The sequence below is a fragment of the Theropithecus gelada genome, chromosome 8 (genome assembly GCF_003255815.1).
Source record: "Theropithecus gelada isolate Dixy chromosome 8, Tgel_1.0, whole genome shotgun sequence".
NCBI lineage: Eukaryota > Metazoa > Chordata > Mammalia > Primates > Cercopithecidae > Theropithecus > Theropithecus gelada.
In genome coordinates this window covers 122,336,355-122,355,555 of record NC_037676.1, presented here as the reverse complement: position 1 = coordinate 122,355,555, position 19,201 = coordinate 122,336,355, and the positions used below count along the sequence as shown (strand labels likewise).

Sequence of the window (19,201 nt, the reverse complement as noted above, 5' to 3'; positions counted from 1 at the left end):
TTCCAGTATTTCAAAAAAAGTAAGAAGGTTTTTATTACATACTCTCTAAATGAGTTTGTTGAAAAGAAAAGTTAATACTTAATGGAAAAGTTAACCTTTTTTATCCACTTTTAAGCCCAGCCTCTCTTTCTCATTTAAAAAAAAAAAAAAAAACAGAGCGTAGAGAAAAGAAACAAACTTTCTCCTACATAGGCATGGGGCAGAACACGGGATATGGATGTTAGTTTCATTCCCAGTTCTACCACTTAGCTAATAACCCTGAGCAGGTTATTGTTTCTTCCAAAACCTTAGTTTCTTTATTTTTAGAAAAGCCGATGGCGATACTTTTTGCAAAGGAGAGATGACAACTGTAAATAGGATAATGGATATCATGAATATAATGCATTATAATAGGGGTTCAATAAATATTTGTTCCCTTTCCCCTACTTCATGTAATGATTCAGCTTAAAAGCTCACTTAATCTTCAAAACATACATTGCTATTCCAATTTGATAGATAAAGGAACCAAGGTGCAACTAAGGTACTTGCCCAAGTTCACATACTGACCCCAGATGAAATGCACTGTTTCTTTGAAAGATGATTCATATTAAGAAGTCACCCTCGGCCAGGCATGGTGGCTCATGCCTGTAATCCCAGCACTTTGGGAGGCCAAGACGGGTGGATCACCTGAGGTCAGGAGTTTGAGACCAGCCTGACCAAAATGGTGAAACCCCATCTCTACTAAAAATACAAAATTAGCCAGGTGTGGTGGCACACGCCTGTATTCCCAGCTACTCGGGAGGCTGAGACAGGAGAATCAATTGAATCAGGGTGGTGGAGACTGCAGGGAGCTAAGATCAGGCTACTGCACTCCAGCCTGGATGAGAGACAGCGAGACTCCATCTCAAAAAAAAAAAAAAAAAAAAAAAGAAGTCACCCTTCATTGAGCTAGATGAATGAATAATTTACTACTCCACAAACCGAAATCAGATGAAATCTTCTGAAATCAGTAAGCACTGAAAGACACAATCTTAAGAATAGAGTTTCTTTCTATTTGTCCTTTACTGTCTCTAAGTAGAGAATGCTAGCCATGCAGAATAAAAACATTAGCTTCCTGTTCTCAATGTGACATGAATGGAAGAAATAGTCTACATTTCTCTGGCTAATGAGAAAACATAAATTTGTCATAAGAATAACTTTTTTCAAATGGAAGAGGAAGGTGCCTGAACCTAACATTTGAATGAACAGAAAAACTGTTACTATTTTGTTTAGTCATCAACTCGAGAAGAAAATTTATTAATAGATAGATTCTTATTACTTATGGAAGAAAATTAAAAGTAAGAATTTTAAAACGTTACAAAATATATGCAAGTTTCTGACTCAAATCAAGTCATGGACTAGTAAATGTCATTGTCAAAGTATCTGCATGAATGAGCTGCTGAAAAAAAAGCTGCCTTGGGAACCATCAAGTGGAAAAGTACAAATAGGATGGAGGCTTCAATCTAGGAAATTCCAAGAGAGTCAATGATTCCATTAGCACTCCAGGTGTGTTGACATCTCAAAACAGCAAACAACATTCAGGATTCCTAGGTTAAAAAGTCTTAATTTTAATATCCATGCTACTATTCTTTAAATGTTCTCTGAGTTTATAGCCCTCAACATCTTTTAGTCAATAGATAGGCTTCTAAATCTCCAGGAGAAAATGAGGGCAATGTGGACCATGTTCAGATAATCTGGATGGTGTTCTAGAACCAAGAGAGGCATCGGCTTCCATTCAATTGCTCAAGAAAACAAAGTGCAAAACCATTGAAGCAAATGCAACAACCAAATCCATCAATACTCAACTCTTTTATTAATTTACAAGTGATTAAACTGTCTACAGTCCCATTACAACTGCTAGGCAAAAGCAATATCATTATTACCTTTTATCAACAGACCACATCTATTGTCTATAGAAGCATAAATACCCTCACAGTCATTAAAAGGAAATCTTGGTTAAACATAACGTTCACATTTTCTTTAGGTTTTTGCCTTTAGGGTAAAAAAATATTGGAAAGAAGAAATGCTAGTTAACAAAGAAAGAGGCCTAAGATCACACCTGTGGATTTCAAAGTTAGCTTTTTTCCCCCTTTTAGAAGGCACTGGGACTGGAACCAAAGCAAGGGCAGCACGACTGACAGAAATGCTGTAAGTGCCGTGGAGAAATAATTGCTCTTATCTCATGGAACAAACCTTTGTGTACATTTTATACCAGACCCATGATTTTTCTGTTTGCAAGCACAAAGGAAGTACTTTTTTTTAACATATGCTTAACTTCCATTAATAATTATAAATGCTTGCATGAACTTGACTCAAAATTTATGTCAGTTCAAATCCTAATCTTTTCAAAAAGACAAACATCAAGTGTAAAGTTTGATTTCCAGCACACACCAAGAGCCCAGAGGAAACCAACAGACTCATCTTTTGCATGGTTAAGTGTAAAGGATGAGATTGCACATGAAATTAGGTCTGATATAAGATCTGTGAATACATAAACATCATCCCAAAGGGAGACTGAGGGGGACGACTGAGGAGTGGCTACCCATTATCTTCCACTCCACTGCAGGGTTAGGCTTGCCACTGAAAGTGTAGAGGCATTTTTGTTCTGCTGTGCTGTGCTGTGCTTTGTTTGTGAAGGAAGATTTTCTTTAAGCTCAAAGAATACCACTGCGATCATTCCCATAGAGGCTCATGGGCAGGAGAGAAATGTTTATGTCATGCCATTGAAGTCTCACTGTTATCAAGCATTTAGGAAATTCTATTTCAAAATCTATTTATTAAAGGGTTGACTTTTGGCTGTCCCTTTCTTCCTTCCTTCTTTCCTTCCTTTCTTCTCATCTGAATTTGAACGCTTACGGTTTTGTCAAGTAACCCTCTACGTAAAGATACTTATTTTAATAAAATATTCACATTTGTTTATTAAAACGCTAGTTTTTACACAGGGACACTGAAATGGACATCTTGTATTCTTCCCTACCCATAATCGCATCTCCTCTTCCTTATATGACAGCATCCTGGTTTTCTTCCAAGGAACAACACCGCCTCCCCCGACTGCATAGGGCCAGCCATCCTCCCCTGGCTAAAGGCTGGGAAAATCACTCACACCAGGTCAAGCAGACTCTCCCAAGAATCTGAAACTTGACTCCAGTGATGCAAGGATGGAAAATAGTTCCAGTCATTCCAATGACATGCCCTAAGGAAAATGGTCACTAGTTTCTCCAGACTGTATCCCAGAGGGTTTCCCAGATTCCTGTCCTTTTCAAAGCTTGATTATTTACTTTTACTTTGATTATATGAGCTACTGCATTACCTACTGGTGAATACATTTTTGCTTAGTTGACCAGAGAAAATTTATTTTATTTGCAACCAAAAACTTCTGGCTGATAAAGATAATGCAGTATGAAATCACACTGAGAGTTTTTACCTCTTTAAAATCATATTTCAGGGTGCTAAGTTGATAGGGCAACCAATTATATTTATTTTTAAAAGACTTTTAAACAGCAGAGAACTATTTGGCTATTTTTCCAAGTAATCTAAAAAAAAATTGTTTTTAGATTATTAGCGGGGTGCAGTGGCTCATGTCTGTAACCCAGCACTTTGGGAGGCCAGGGCAGACAGATTCATTGAGCCCAGGAGTTTGAAACCAGCCTGGGCAACATGGCAAAACCCCATCTCTAAAAAATAAATACAAAAATCAGTTGAGCGTGGTTGCATGCACCTATGGTCCCAACTACTCAGGAGGCTGAGGTAGGAGGATCACTTGAGCCCAGGACGTGGAGGCCATGATCGCACCACTGCACTCCAGCCTGGGTAACATAGCAAGACTCTAGCTCAAAAAAATAAAATAAAATACAAAAACTTTAGCTTTTTATGTTAGTCATTTTTTCATTTAAATGTGCTGCCTAAATGTTTTATAAATCAGAGCAATAAAATTTTGAGAGACTTTTACTGTAGGATATGCTACGGGGATATTTTTTTAATGTGGTTTAGAACCTCATATGTTGTAATTTCATAATCCGTTATAAAGATGCTGAAAACAGCAGTAAGGAAAACATTCTCAACTTTTTAAATGTGTTTGGCTACTAACAACAGCAAGAAATATGTGTCAACGTGTGAACACAGAGGTCTTTATAAAGTTAAAGCTAGCCCCTATGCAAAGTCTCCAATTTTCCATGTGTTGAGGTTTTTAAATGACAGTTATTTTACCTTCAGTGGCTCCTTCCTGTAACTGTCCAAAACAAACATTGCTAGAACCAGGTACATATTTACTGTGAAACTCTAAGAAAGTATGGATCCCATCACTCTGTTATTGCTGTACACATTTTTCTCCTACAGCCATCATATTACTTTTTCTGTACTCTAGTTCATTTAACAACTTGTCTTGAAAAGAAGATGCTGGAATAATCCAGGTATAAACAGTTATATGAGGCCAGGTGTGGTGGCTCACGCCTGCAATCCCAGCACTTTGGGAGGCCAAGGCGGGCAGAGCACAAGGTTAGGAGTTCGAGACCAGCCTGGCCAATATGGTAAAACCCCATTGCTACTAAAAATACAAAAATTAGCCGGGCGTGGTGGTGGCAGAAGAATCACTTGAACCCGGGAGGCAGAGGTTGCAATGAGCTGAGATCAGGCCACTGCACTCCAGCCTGCGAGACAGAGCGAGACTCTGTCTCAAAAACAAAACAAAACAAAACAAAACAGTTATTTGAGCCAATGTAGGTTCACAGGTCCTGGAGAGGGAACATTTTCTATAAAATATTCAATGGAGAGACTAAATGGATAAGCAATTTAAGGAGCGAGAATTAATTTCCTGTATTTTTTTTTTTTTTTTTTTTTTGAGACAGAGTCTCGCTCTGTAGCCCAGGCTGGAGTACAGTGGCATGATCTCGGCTCACTGCAAGCTCCGCCTCCTGAGTTCACGCCATTCTCCTGCCTCAGCCTCCCGAGTAGCTGGGACCACAGGCGCCCGCCACTACACCTGGCTAATTTTTTTTTGTATTTCTAGTAGAGACGGGGTTTCACCGTGTTAGCCAGGATGGTCTCCATCTCCTCGTGTCCGCCCGCCTCGGCCTCCCAAAGTGCCGGGATTACAGACATGAGCCATCCTGTATGTCTTTAATACTAGCTGTATTCGTTGTTTATTGTTACTGTAATAAATTTCAAAACCTTAGTGGCTTAAAACAACAGACATGTATTATCTTAGAGTTCTAGGGGTCAGAAGTTTGAAATCAATCTCACCGGGCTAAAAGGATGGTGTTGGAAGGGCTGAATTTCTTTCTGTGGGGGAGAATCACTCAATCATTGTCTTGCCTTTTCTAGCTTCTAGAGGCTTCCCACATTCCTTGACTTGTGGCCTCTTTCCATCTTCAAAGCCAGTAGTACCCAGTCAAGTTTTTCTCACCTGGCCGCTGACACTGGTTGCCCTGTCTCCCTCTTCCATATTTAAAGCTTTTTGCAGTTACATTGGGCCCACCCAGATAAGCCAGGCTAACCTCCCTATTTTAAGGTCAACTGATTAACAAACTTAATTCAATCTGACATCTTAATTTCCCCTTGCCATATAACATATTCACAAGTTCTGAAAATTCATATGTCAACATCTTTGCAGGCACATTATTCTACCTGCCACACTGACTTTGTTTCTCTTTTTCTTTTTTTTTTTTTTTGAGATGGAGTCTCGCTCTGTTGCCCAGGCTGGAGTGCAGTGGCGCAATCTCAGTTCACTGCAACCTCCGCCTCCCAGGTTCAAGCCATTCTCATGCCTCAGCCTCCTGAGCAGCTGGGACTACAGGCGCCCGCCACCGCGCCCGGCTAATTTCTTTTTTGTATTTTTAGTAGAGACGGGGTTTCACCATGGTCTCGATCTCCTGACCTTGTGATCAGGTATGAAGTGATAGAAATCTCCTGTACACTATGTAAGAGACAAGACATGATTAGGATACATACACACTCACATTACAGTTCTTTATTAATAGAGCTGTAAAAATAGGGCTCTATTCATAAAGCAATTTAATTAATATAGCGTTATTAATATAACTGATATTGTAACATAAAAATGCGACTTTCACTGGTTAAACTTGCACAGGCTTTTCAGAAGCACTTTAAGAATAGGCCGGGCATGGTGACTTGCACCTGTAATCCCAGCACTTTGGGAGGCCGAGGCAGGCAGGTCACGAGATCAGGAGTTCGAGAGCAGCTTGGCCAATATGGTGAAACCCTGTCTCTACTAAAAATACAAAAATTATCCGGGCATGGTGGTGCACGCCTCTAGTCCCAGCTACTTGGGAGGCTGAGATAGGAAAATCGCTTGAACCTGAGAGGAAGAGGTTGCAGTGAGCTGAGATCGCATCTGGGCGACAGAGCGAGACTCTTTCAAAAAAAAAAAAAGAATGACCTGTTTAACCAATTGCCACAAAATCACTATGCTCAGTCGCTGGTGAGGTTATAATCCTCATCAAAGATGTGTATATTCCTACAGTGCAAACAGTTGGTAAAACTCAGTAAAAGCCAATATATTGTTAGGATAAATAAAATAAGAATGATAATCAGAAACAAGAAGGCTAGAGTCCCAGACCCTACTGATTCTCCAAGTTTTCAATTACCTTGACCTTGGACGATGGTGCAGAAATAAACAATTGCCAAAAAAGGTGGAAGCAACCAGTACCGCATCTTGCACTGAAAAATCTTCATTTTATTTTCTGCTTTTTACATGGGATGTAGCAGCCACCTAGAAACAGAGAGAATGGGGACATTTTTGAGAAGGCTGAAAATAAAGTATATGTAATCATTTAGGACAGGCAAATAAGCTAACATGGATTAGTATTGTCAGGAAGTAATTAATTCCCTAGAGCATCGTGCATTTCACTCTAAAATACAAACTGATGAGGAAAAGACTTTTTAGAAGATGCTGTAAATGGAGAGAATGATTTGAAATATTTGGGAGAGAGCTTCAGAATGTACTTTGTGACTCTTCCCTATGGACATAAATTGCATACTGAATTTCCCAAATGGATAAATTTCATAATTTTACCTGAAATTAGCATTATCGTCAATCCCAATGTCCTTGCCAGTGTTCCTCCCATATTTATCACATAAAGTTCACATAAACTCCTACTGTTGCCTTATATTGCCTACAAAGGACAAATATATAGGACCTTTCTACTGGTGATCCAAGAGAATTTGAAAAACCATTTTGTACTAATATTAAAAGACTGCAGTACTCAGACTTCCCTTCATTGGGTTGAATAACCCCTAATCCTTTCATCTTTTCTCATAGTTCTTCTTTTTCCTAACATAAGTGAATATAAAACTCTTCCAAATTGTTCATTTCCATTGGGATATCAATGAAAGAAGAGCTACAAGCAAAAGAGAGAAAGGAAGGTAAATGGAAGACAAGAAAACGAAGAAGAAAAAAAGAAAGGGTATAATTATTATATATCCATAATAATTAATAATATAAATTTTACCATTAAAAAACTTTTAGAAAAAGAAAGGAAAGAAAGGGAAAGGAAAGAAGGAGGGAGAAAGGGAGAGGGGCAGAAATGGAGTGTGAAAAACAATGAATGTTTGGTATTACTTTCAAAGACGATTCTACAAATTATAGATTATAATTCTATTAATAGGTCATTACAGAGGAGAAATTCTGAAGTCTTTCCCTCAGAGATTAAGAAAATATCTCCAAAGTTTTCTTCTACCCAAGGCATATTTTTAATTCATTTTTTTCATTAATATATTCATTCATTCATTTCCCAATATCATCCCACAAAGGATCTGAAGCAACTAAATAATAAATGAACCTAATGGATAAGATAAGAGTGCCAGATTTAACATATAAAATACAGGACTATAGTTAAATTTTAATTTGAGATAAACAGCAAGTAATTTTTTAATGTTAGTATGTTCTATGCAATAGTTGAAAAATACTATTTTTAAAAAATCGTTGTTTATCTGGAATTAAAATTTAACTGAGTGTCATATATTTGATCCAGCAATCCTAATATAAGGGGAAATTTTGGTGATAAAACAATAAAGTAATGAGTTAAATGAGCACAGAGAAAATGGATCTGGTCCTGTATAACTGGTAAAGGTAACCATGAATTTGGCTCCAAATTTATGAATTAGCAGGTAAAGCAAGAAGGAAGCATAATAAGCTTTAAAGCTTACTATATTTTTAGATTAACTACAACATATTTTTCAGGAGATACGTAGCTTTTTTGACACCAAAAGCTGAGTAGAATTTTTCCCATGGTTCACGCCAAAAAGTCATCTTACTTTATTCACCATAAAATGTATTGAGCCCTTGCTATATGTAAAGACTACTCTAAGTACACATATAAATTCCTTTAATCCTCACAGCAACTCTTTGAAGTAGGCACAATTCTACTACGTATTCCCGATGGACAACAAGGCACAGAGAAGTTGCCCAAGTCACAAAGCTAGTGAGTAGAGCCAGGATTTTAACCACATAGGCATAATCAGACATGGTAGAAGCATCTTAGGAAAACATTTCTACAAGATCAGGCTTCACATCACTTTCTTTCCACTTTAGAAATACCTTGTTCTTCTTACAAAAACAAAGAGCTTTCATAGTGAAAAATTCAGACTACAACAAAGTACAACAAAAAGAATACACCTTTTGTTATTATTTCCTTGTTCAAGTGTATTCTGATGACAGTAAATGCCCTTTTACTATATATATATATATAGTGGTATCACAACTTCTTTACCTACCTTTCTTTGGAAATACAGGTTGTTTCCAAATTTCCTTTATACATATAACACTACGATGAATATCCTAATTCACATCTCTTTTAATACATAATTTATTTACTTTGGCTAAATTCCCAATTGTGGAACTGTTAGCCAAAACAAGATGCGTTGTTTGTTTGTTTTGAGACAGAGTCCTACTCTTGTCCCCAGGGCTTCTGCTCACTGCAACCTTTGCCTCCCGGGTTCAAGCAATTCTCCTGCCTCAGCCTCCCAAGCAGCTGGGATTACAGGCATGTGCCATTACGCCCGGCTAATTTTTGTATTTTTAGTAGAGACGGGGTTTCACCATGTTGCCCATGCTGGTCTCAAACTCCTGACCTCAGATGATCCACCCACTTCGGCCTCCCAAAGTGCTGCGATTACAGGCCTGAGCCACCTCACCCAGCCCAAGATGCATGTTTTTAAGGTTTTTCAAATACAGGTACACAATGCTCTACAGAAAATAACACTGATTTCCACTTCCACCTGCATCTCATATGAGTACCAGGTCACATCAATTTCACCATCACAGAGGTTGTTTTCAATATATTCTGATTTTATAGGTAAAATGGGATTAGCATCTTAATCAGATTTTTTCACAACCAGTAAAATGTGACATTTGGTGTTTGTTGGCTATTTAAATTTTTTAAACAAAATACCTGTTCATGACCTTTACCCATTTTCTTATTGATCTACAATAACTCTTTATATGTTAATTTTAACTCATATATATTTAGTAATTTTCCAGTTTGTTTTTTGCCTGACAATTTCATTTATTGGGTTAAGAATTTTTTTAAAAGTTCAGAAATCTGACTTGATCTTTTTCTTTATGGTTTCTAATTCAGCATCATGGGTAAAATGGCCTTTCTTACCCCAAAGTATATTTCTAGTTAACTTTTTAGTTCCTATTATTAATGGACTCTTTCCAATACTGTTATCTGACAGATTTGTTTTTAATATAGAAAAGATATTGATTTTTTATATTAATGGACCACTATTCTGAATTCTTGCTACCTTTATATTTTTTCAGTTTAATCTCTTGGATTTTCCAAGTTGACAGCTGCATTGTTTGCAACCAATGTGTTTTTTTTCTTACTGTATAGGTTAGTAGTTTAAAAATAATTATTTTACTAGGGATGCCTGAAATATTTTACCATTAAGAATATTAATGGTAGTTGAGTTCAGATGTGTTATGTTAAACTTTTAAAACTTCTTGTCTTTTTACTAAGAATATTTTTTTCAATCAAGAATGGATGCTGAACCTTGCCTTTATGACAATTCATTCATTGGAATGTCCATATTTTCATCCTGACTTCTCAGTGTAATTAACTATTTTGATATGTCTAGTATTAATCTATCTTTGCAATATAGAAATAAGTCCTACCTATTAATAGCAATATTGCTTTTTTTAAAACATTAATGTAACCATAATGGCTTTGGCTTTCAGGCCAAGCCATTTTTAAATAGAGATAGTAATGACATATCATTCTTTAAATAAGATCCCATTAATAATGATACTTCATTTGTGCTACTGGTTTTTTATATTCTTGAACAACAAGAGAGACAGCTCAAGACTGTTTCTGTCCAACTCCTAAGAAACTAATCAAGTGCAAACACTCTTTGTTATATGCTGATCATTTATCAAAATGTGTTAAGCTTTAAATTCCTTTACTTTTCTCTACTATAGATATGTGTCTCCAGTGGCAACAATAAAAACACATCAATTGACGTTTCCTAATTGCAAATCAAAACTAGGTATGACTGATTACAGGACTCAAAAGAATATTAATTCTTCTTGAGGGATAAGAATGAGAATACTATTCTAGGTGTCATTTACCCCTAAATGGAAGAGTATGAGTATATTACAATGATATTTTAAGTCACATTACATTTATCTAGTATCTCCATACTATTACCATTTCAAGACCTTTGATAATGGAATGTCCGGATAAAATTCCCACCATGACAGGGATTATACCTAGCAAAGTACAAGCTATCTCTTAGGTTACAAAGCTTGGAGACTCTGATCCCCTTGAATGCTTTAAAAAATACTCCATATTGCTTATTTAAATTCCAAGTTTTTTTGTTTTTGTTCTTGTTTTTTGAGACGGAGTCTCGCTCTGTCGCCCAGGCTGGAGTGCAGTAGTGCGATCTCCGCCCACTGCCTCCTGGGTTCAAGCAATTCTCCTGCCTCAGCCTCCCGAGTAGCTGAGATTATAGACATGTGCCACCACGTCTGGCTAATTTTTTTTTTTAGTAGAGACAGGGTTTCACCATGTTGGCCAGGATGGTTCCAAACTCCTGACCTTGTGATCCACCCGCCTCGGCCTCCCAAAGTGCTGGGTTTACAGGCGTGAGCCACCGTGCCTGGCCAATCCCAAGTATTTTTTAGTTGCTATTATGCTACTTCCCCCAGTCCTGGATGCTGTTCTTTTGAGAGATACTGCACTAGTCTGTTCTTTGAAATAACATCTATAATCTGGTAAGGCATATGCCAATCAGGCTTTAGACTGGAGCTAGACCTGAAGATTTTAAAACAATCCTGTTTGCATCCTTTCAGTCTGGAGAGTATGAAGGAAAAACTGTATCAAGTGGGATGTTGGGTTCTATAACTCCTACAATCATTCAATTCTGCGAATGGAATGAGTGGGGTAGATTAATACAGCCTTCAGGTAGTAGCTTTAAGTGCAAAAGCCTCTGATGAATGCAGCAAAGCAAAGTTACATAAACTTTCAAAGTAATATGACTCATGTAGTTAAATCTCTGATACTTGGGTTTTATTTCAAAATAATATGGTATATCTAAAGGAATAAATTAATTATATTTCCTTCAAGCAACTATTCATAAAAAAATGTTGACAACTAAGCTTTTTTAAAATATCCAATCACAGTCTAGTATACAACTCTTTCATGTTGCCACTAAAAGAGAGGCCCATATACTTTGATCATTATACAAATATTCAAGTTAAGGTCCTACAATAAAAATTAAAGAATGTACTAATTTGTGCTTAGGGTCCAAAATATATCTTCCCCTACCAGCCTACGACCAAAATGCTAATTAGTAAAGAATATTTTCTTAGATTAACACATTCACATACTGGAAATTCCTTAAAATTCCTAATGGAATAGGCAATACATTCAGTGTATATGCTAAAAGAATAGTCAACATATTAAGTGACTACCATCTACATAGCATTATAGCCTGGATTAATTTGTCAGGACACAGAAGACATTAGGAAAATGGTTAGTAAATGTTGATGAAATATAGGAGGAAAAGCCCCAGGGTATACATAAAACCCTAACCCTACAAAGTCAAGTAAAACAAGATTAGTGGATTATCCAAACCGAGTATAAGCAGCTCTTCTGTAGACAGAAGGCATGAGTGCAGGGGAATTTGAAAAGATATGGCAGCAGGCTTCAGCCTTATCAAATCAAAACATTCAGCAAACCTGCCAGTTACACAGATAGCTGTCCACCACACCCAAAGAAACAGATTGCAGCAGAATCACTCTCTCAACTCCAATAAAATATTCTAAGATTTCCTTCTCCAAACATTATAACCAGAGGTTTCAATCAGAACAAAGCAAAGAAAAGAAAGGCAAAAAAAAAAAAAAAAAAAAACAGGCCACATTTGTCTTTTTGGAGAAAAAAAAAAAATCTCCTTTTCAGATCAGGAGACGTACATTAGATATCCCTGGCCAGGTATGGTAGCTCACACCTGTAATCCCAGAATTTTGGGAGGCCAAGGCAGGAAGATGGCTTGAGCCCAGGAGTTTGAGACCAGCCTGAGCAACTCAGTGAGACTCTGGCTCTACAAAAAAATTAAAAATTAAATTTAAAAATGTTAAAAGATATCGCATAATGCGATTTTAATGTAGGAGAAAAAGATCTTCTTTAACATAGGAGAGAAGAACCTTTTTCTCCTTTTGTGAAAGGCCACAATCAAATAGCCTTTCTCTTTTCTCATCAAAGCAGTTCCTGCATCCGAGTGTTTTGAAGCAATACTTAACATGTAATATTGGAGGTTACTCTGCATCTCATGTACTTTTTAACTAACTAAATAAATGCTATGCTTGTCTTGGCAACTTTTTTGGAAACTGGGCATTGTTTATATGGAAAAAGCATTGTAACCATAGTGTATCTTCAAAATTCTTTTTTCTTTTACTTTTTTTTTTTTTTTTTTTGAGACAGGGTCTGCTTCTGTCACCCAGGCTGGGCTGCAGTGGTGACATCATGGCTCACAACAACCTCAATCTGCTGGACTCAAGTGATTCTCCCTCCTCAGCCTTCCAAGTAGCTGGACTATAGGCATGTGCCACCATGTCTCGCTAATTTTAAAAATTTTTTTGTAGAAATGTGGTCTCCTCATCTTGTGCAGGCTAGTCTCGAACTCCTGGGCTGAAGCAATTCCCCCGTCCTGGACTCCCAAAATGCTGGGATTATAGGCATGAGCCACTGTGCCCAGCATAAATTCTTCTTTAGTTATTGTTTATTTTAAGTTAGGATGAGCAATACCACATTGGGAAAGTGAAATTTCCGTTTTCCCAAGCTTTTCTGCCAAGTCCCCAAACTTTTGGACAGTAAAGTAAGGGCAAGAAAAATCCCAATCCTATTAAAATGCCATGAGATATTTTAAAATTTACCAAAATGTCAAAGCCTAATTTGTTAAAATTTTGCCCAAAAGCCTGCACCAAACAAATAACTCTGCCTTGATTTTTTGCTGTTGTTTAAAAACATCATGTTATAAATGGCTACTTAGTTCTCTCTTCAGAAGGTATAAGCCATATTTACGGAAAGTTGACAATGTCTAATACAAGTGCTCTTAAAACACTGTCATAATTTTACAATCAGTAACATAAAACTAGGTCCATTAGTGCTAATTTGCCCTTCCACTAATATGTTTGTTTTATTTAATCTCATTTGTCCAGATAAGTTTAATAACGAGCAAAGGCCCTAAGCGTAAGCATTAAGCAATGCTTACAGGCACCCACAAAATTCCCAGACTAACATACAGCCAATTTTATTAAAATTCCTTAAATATTTATCCTAACATTTTTGTAAACCACACACACTCTCTCTCTCGCCAAGATTTATACACATATATACACACAAACCTTGGATAATATTGTATTCAATTGTTGCTGACTTACAAAAAATAAACCACAAATTTAAACGAAATTCTTGTTAGTTATTTGATACATCCAGCAACTCCATGCCCTGAGAGGATTGTTATTTACAGTGTTAAATGTCCATTTCAACAATCATTTATTAAGAGTCCTACTATACAACCAAAGCACTGTAGTTGGTAATAAGAAAGATACAAAACTTTATACCATATCTTCCCCTTGGTAGCTCACTTATAGTTAATTGAAAAAAAGAGATTAATTGAAAAGTGAACCTTAGGTGAGCTCACTTACAATTTACTTGAAAAGCAAGATCGTCAGCAATCATATTGCAAAACCGAATGAAATAAGTATGAAACAGAACAGAAAGGTAGCACAGGTGGTGGTATGAATAGAAAACTGGGAGTGAGGAAGCCACTTGTGATCATTTGCTATAGGTCCTTGGCTAGCTGGTTTAACCACTCTCTGCTCTTTATCAATGAAATGTGTGAGATAATATCTATCTTTTATTTTTTAATTCATTAATTTATTGTTGTTGTTATTTTGATTTGGGTTTTGTTTTAGGATCTCTCTCTGTCACCCAGGCTGGAGTGCAGTGGCATGAACATGGCCCACTGCATTCCCAAACTCCTAGACTCAAGAGATCCTCCTGCCTCAGCCTCCTGTGTAGCTGGGACTACAGTCACATGCCATCTCACTTGGCTGAGTTTTTTTAAATTTTTTTTTATACAGACACGATCTCACTTTGGTGCCTAGGCTGGTCTTGAACTCCTGGGCTCCAGCAATCCTCCCACCTCTGCCTCCCAGTGCCAAGATTATAGGCATGAGCCACCGCACTAGGCAATGTCTACCTTTTAAGATGATCGTGATATTTTAGTTAACTTACTTAGAACACAGATTCAAAAATTTCTAATTAGTAGCATGTTCACAACATGTTGAAAGAACAAAAAAGGAAAGGAGAATCATAATAAATGAATTTGCTACTTGAGCAGATGCTAAAAAAGGAAGGAGAAACAAGAAGCCTTTATCTCTTCTATCACATTAAGGTTGTGGGACTAACTTGGCAAAAACATTTAGGCAAAAACTAAATATCCAGATAATGACAGAGGCAACAGTTATTTGCAAGAGTGAACCAGTTTAGACTTTTCAAAATAAATTTCTAGCCATTTTTATCATTCTCCAGATGATAGCTCTATACAGATTTGAAACGATCAATCATATGAAGACACGGACGACTTGACTTAAGTAATTCATAGGCTTAGAAAAAGACTCAGCAGTTAACCGTTGACAAGTTTATGCAAAGAAGACTTGAAAGAAATGGTGATATTTAAGCATATTTTATACCAAAGAAAAATAAGAATCAGAGACACATAACAGAGGTTTTCATATATTAGAGCTTTTATGTAGAAGATAAAACCGTATTATTTTGTGTAGCGTCTGAAAACAGAACTCTAATCAGTTGCGATGCTCCCAACCCACAGAAGTTCTGTAACAGCTCTAACAATTAGAAGCATTGCTTCTCTGTCACCAGAAATTCTGGAGCAGAAACTACCTAAGTTTTACCCATAAGAGATGTTATCAGAGGGATTCCTGAATTTGGGGCAAGGGAACTGGATAAAATGATCTCTAGGATGCCTTCCCTCAACTCCACATTTTATATATATGTTAATATCTACTTTATAGAAAGAGAATTTTACAGTCAATTGATAATCTAGGTCACATATTTTTGTAGATTAAAAAACAAACCAACAAAACAACAACAAAAGAGATAGGCTTAATGTATCATCCAGTGTGTTGGCTTTGAGGGTATTCCTCCTTACTTCTTCTCACTATTGAAATACTACCCTCCTCACATCCAGAATCATAAAAAAAGGATTTTCAGGATTAGCTAACGAGATCTACTTAAAAAGTACTAGAGGAAGTGAGCAATTATTACACTTATCTGTTAGCATCATGACATAGGAAGAAAAAACTCTAAATTAGGAATAAAGAAGACCTAGTTTAGTTACTATTAGTTTGGTGGTTAGCTTTTTTCTCTCTGAGGGAACTCTCCACTATGCATGGCATGGTGATCAGAAATCAGGGGGAAAGCTGCTGTCTTACTGGCATAAAGCATCAGGGAACAGAATTCAGGAATACTAGAGAAACTAGATATTGAGAAGGGAAATGTCAGAATGGAATGAGACACAAAGTGGGGACAGGGGGAGTAAAATCTGCATAAAACTGCCCCCAAATCCTGGACATTTCAGAATGATAAAGATCACTTAATTAGGAAAAATTAATCATCAATGTGTATAAATTTAATAATGGAGTTTCAAAATACATAAAGCAAAAACTAATAAGACTAAAGAAACAAGCAATAAGCAAAGTTGAAGATTTCAGCACTCCTCAAGAACTGGTTGAACAATTAGACAATATATCGGTATATAGATGTGAACAACTCTTATCAAGTAGTTGATATTTATTGAGCATTACATCCAACAACTGCAAAAATGTACATTTTTTAAGTGTATCAGTAAAATTTAACAAAATAGGCCATATTCTGGGCCATAAAATAAAACTCGATAAATTTCAAAAGATTGAAAACATATAGAGTATATTTTCTGACAACAGATTTAAATTAGAAATGAATAATAGCCTGGGTGTGGTAGCTCACACCCATAATCCCAGCATTTTGGGAGGTCAAGGTGTGAAGATGGCTTGAGCCCAGGAGTTTGAGAACAGACTGAGCAACACAGAAAGACCCCATCTAATTTTTTTAAAATGAATAATAAAATATCTTTATAAATTCAAAATATTTGAAAATTAAACAATATGCTTCTAAATAATCAATGGGTCAAAGGTGAAATCACAATGGAAATTTTTAAATGTTTGAAAGGGAATGAAAATAAAGGCACAATTTGTGAAAATTTGTGGAATGCAGCTAAAGAATTAGAGATAAACTTATAGGTTTAAATGCTTATATAAAAAAGAAGAAAGATTTAAAATCAATGATCTAATTTTTTACCTAAAGAAGCCAGAAAAAGAAGAGCAAACTGAATCCAAATTAAGTTGAAGGAAATGATTAATAAAGATAAAAGCAAATACTAAAGAAATGGAAAACATTAGTAGAAATTAACAAAACCAGTATTTGCTTCTTTGAAACATTAATAAACTTTTAAAAACTTTAGGAAGTGTGGTCAAGGAACAAAGATTGAAACACAATTAACAATACCAGGAATATAACTGCCTACTTCACAAACTAAAAAACAAGTAAAAAGGAAAAATACAAATAACTTTTTGCCAATAATCCCAACAATTTAGCTTACTTGGAAATAAACTATTCAAATACTCAACTTGTTAAAACAGACACATGAAGAAATAGAAAACCCAAATAGCCCTGTATCTATTAGAGAGATTAAATTTGTTATTAAAAAATATTTCCACAAGGAAAATTACAGTCCCAGATGGCTTCACTAGTGAATTCTATGAAATATTTAAGGAAAATATAATACCAATTCTACACAAACTCTTTCTGAAAGCACAGGTGAAGGCTAGCATAACCTTTTGTTTTTGTTTTTTTTGTTTGTTTGTTTGAGACAGACTCTCGCTGTCACACAGACTGGAGTGGAGTGCAGTGGCGCAATCTTGGCTCACTGCAACCTCCACCTCCTGGGTTCAAGCAGTTCTCCTGTTTCAGCCTCCCGAAGAGCTGGGACTACAGGCATATGCCACCACACATGGTTAATTTTTGTATTTTTGGTAGAGATGGGGTTTCACCATGTTGCCCAGGCTGGTCTCGAACTCCTGGCCTCAAGTGATCTGCCCACCTCAGCTTCTCAAAGTGCTGCCCGGCCCTAACATAACCTTTTTATCACAACTAGACAGCATCACAAAAAATAAAAATCACAGAATAACCCTCATGAACATAGATACAAAAATCTTTCACAAAATATTATCAAATAGCACTTAACAATGTATAAAAATAATAATAATAATGACCAAGTAGAGTTTACTACAGGAATGTAATATTGGTTTAATATTTTAAAATCATTTAGCATGTTTAGTATGTTTCTTCCCTCAGGGAGAAAAAGGCTAACCATCAAGATAATATCCACTAATCATTTAGCATGAGATTTTATACATATATATGTATTGTGTGTGTGTGGGTGTGGATGTGTGTGTGTGTGTAATCTAAATAGAAGGACAAAAAGTATTTCAGAAAATTCAATACACATTCAGGATTTTAAAGAAACTCAGCAAACTAAAAATAGAAAGGAACTTCTTCAATCTAATAAAGGGCATCAGTGAAAACCCCATAGCTAGTATCACACTGAATGGTAAAATATTGAATGCTTTTCCCCTAAGATCAAGAATAAAATAGGGATGTTAACTATTACTAGTTCCACTCAACATTGTACTAGAGGTCCTAGTCAGTGCAATCAGGCAAGAAAAAGAAATAAAAGGCAGAAAGAATGGGAAGGAAGAAGTAAACAGACTGTATTCACAATCAACATGATTGTTTACCAGTAAATGCTAAGGAATCTACCAAAAACAAAACCCTACTTCAATTAATAATTTAGAAAGACTGACAGACAAGATCAGTAGGCAAAAATCAATTGTATTCTTATATAATAGCAGAAAATAAATCAAAAGAAAAAATTTTTAAATTTATTTACAGTGATATCAAAAACATAAAATAGTTAGAAATTAATATGACATGCAAGGCCTCTATACCCTTCAGAATACAAAAATACAAAAGTGTATTACTGACAGAAATGAAAGAAAGCCTAAATAGAGCAGTGCATCATGTTCATGGATTAAAAAATATATATATTCTGTTAGAATGTTCTTAAGATAATCTATAGATACAAAGCAATTTTAATCAAAATCTCAAAAAAGTCACAGACAAATATTCTCTAAGACAGTTTGCTAAAAGTGAAACTGCTGGTCATAAGGTATGTTTATTCCTTTTAAAAAGTATTAATGGGTTGGGCACGGTGGCTCACACCTGTAATCCCAGCACTTTGGGAGGCCAAGGCAGGCAGATCACCTGAGGTTGGCAGTTCGAGACCAGCCTGACCAACATGGTGAAACCCCATCTCTACTAAAAATAGAAAAATTAGACAGGCTGCGGTGGTGCGCTTCTGTAATCCCAGCTATTCGGGAAGCTGAGGTGGGAGAATCAGTTGAACCTGGGAGGTGGAGGTTGCAGTGAGCCAAGATTGTGCCACTGCACTCCAACCTGGACAACAGAGTGAGACCCTGTCTCAAAAAGAAAAAAAAGTATTAATGGATACTGCCAAATTGATCTCCAAAGAGATTATGCCAATT

At 36.3% G+C, this 19,201-nt stretch overlaps 1 protein-coding gene across 1 annotated transcript in view; it reads right to left on the bottom strand.

The window, feature by feature from the left end:
* Nucleotides 1-19,201, bottom strand: part of COL14A1 (collagen type XIV alpha 1 chain) — a 242,278-nt gene that overhangs the window by 213,031 nt on the left and 10,046 nt on the right. The window contains exon 2 of the mRNA XM_025394901.1: nucleotides 6,621-6,745. Within this exon, the coding sequence (XP_025250686.1) occupies nucleotides 6,621-6,708 (88 nt within the window). The 5' untranslated portion in view covers nucleotides 6,709-6,745. The remainder of the gene's footprint in view (nucleotides 1-6,620; nucleotides 6,746-19,201) is intronic.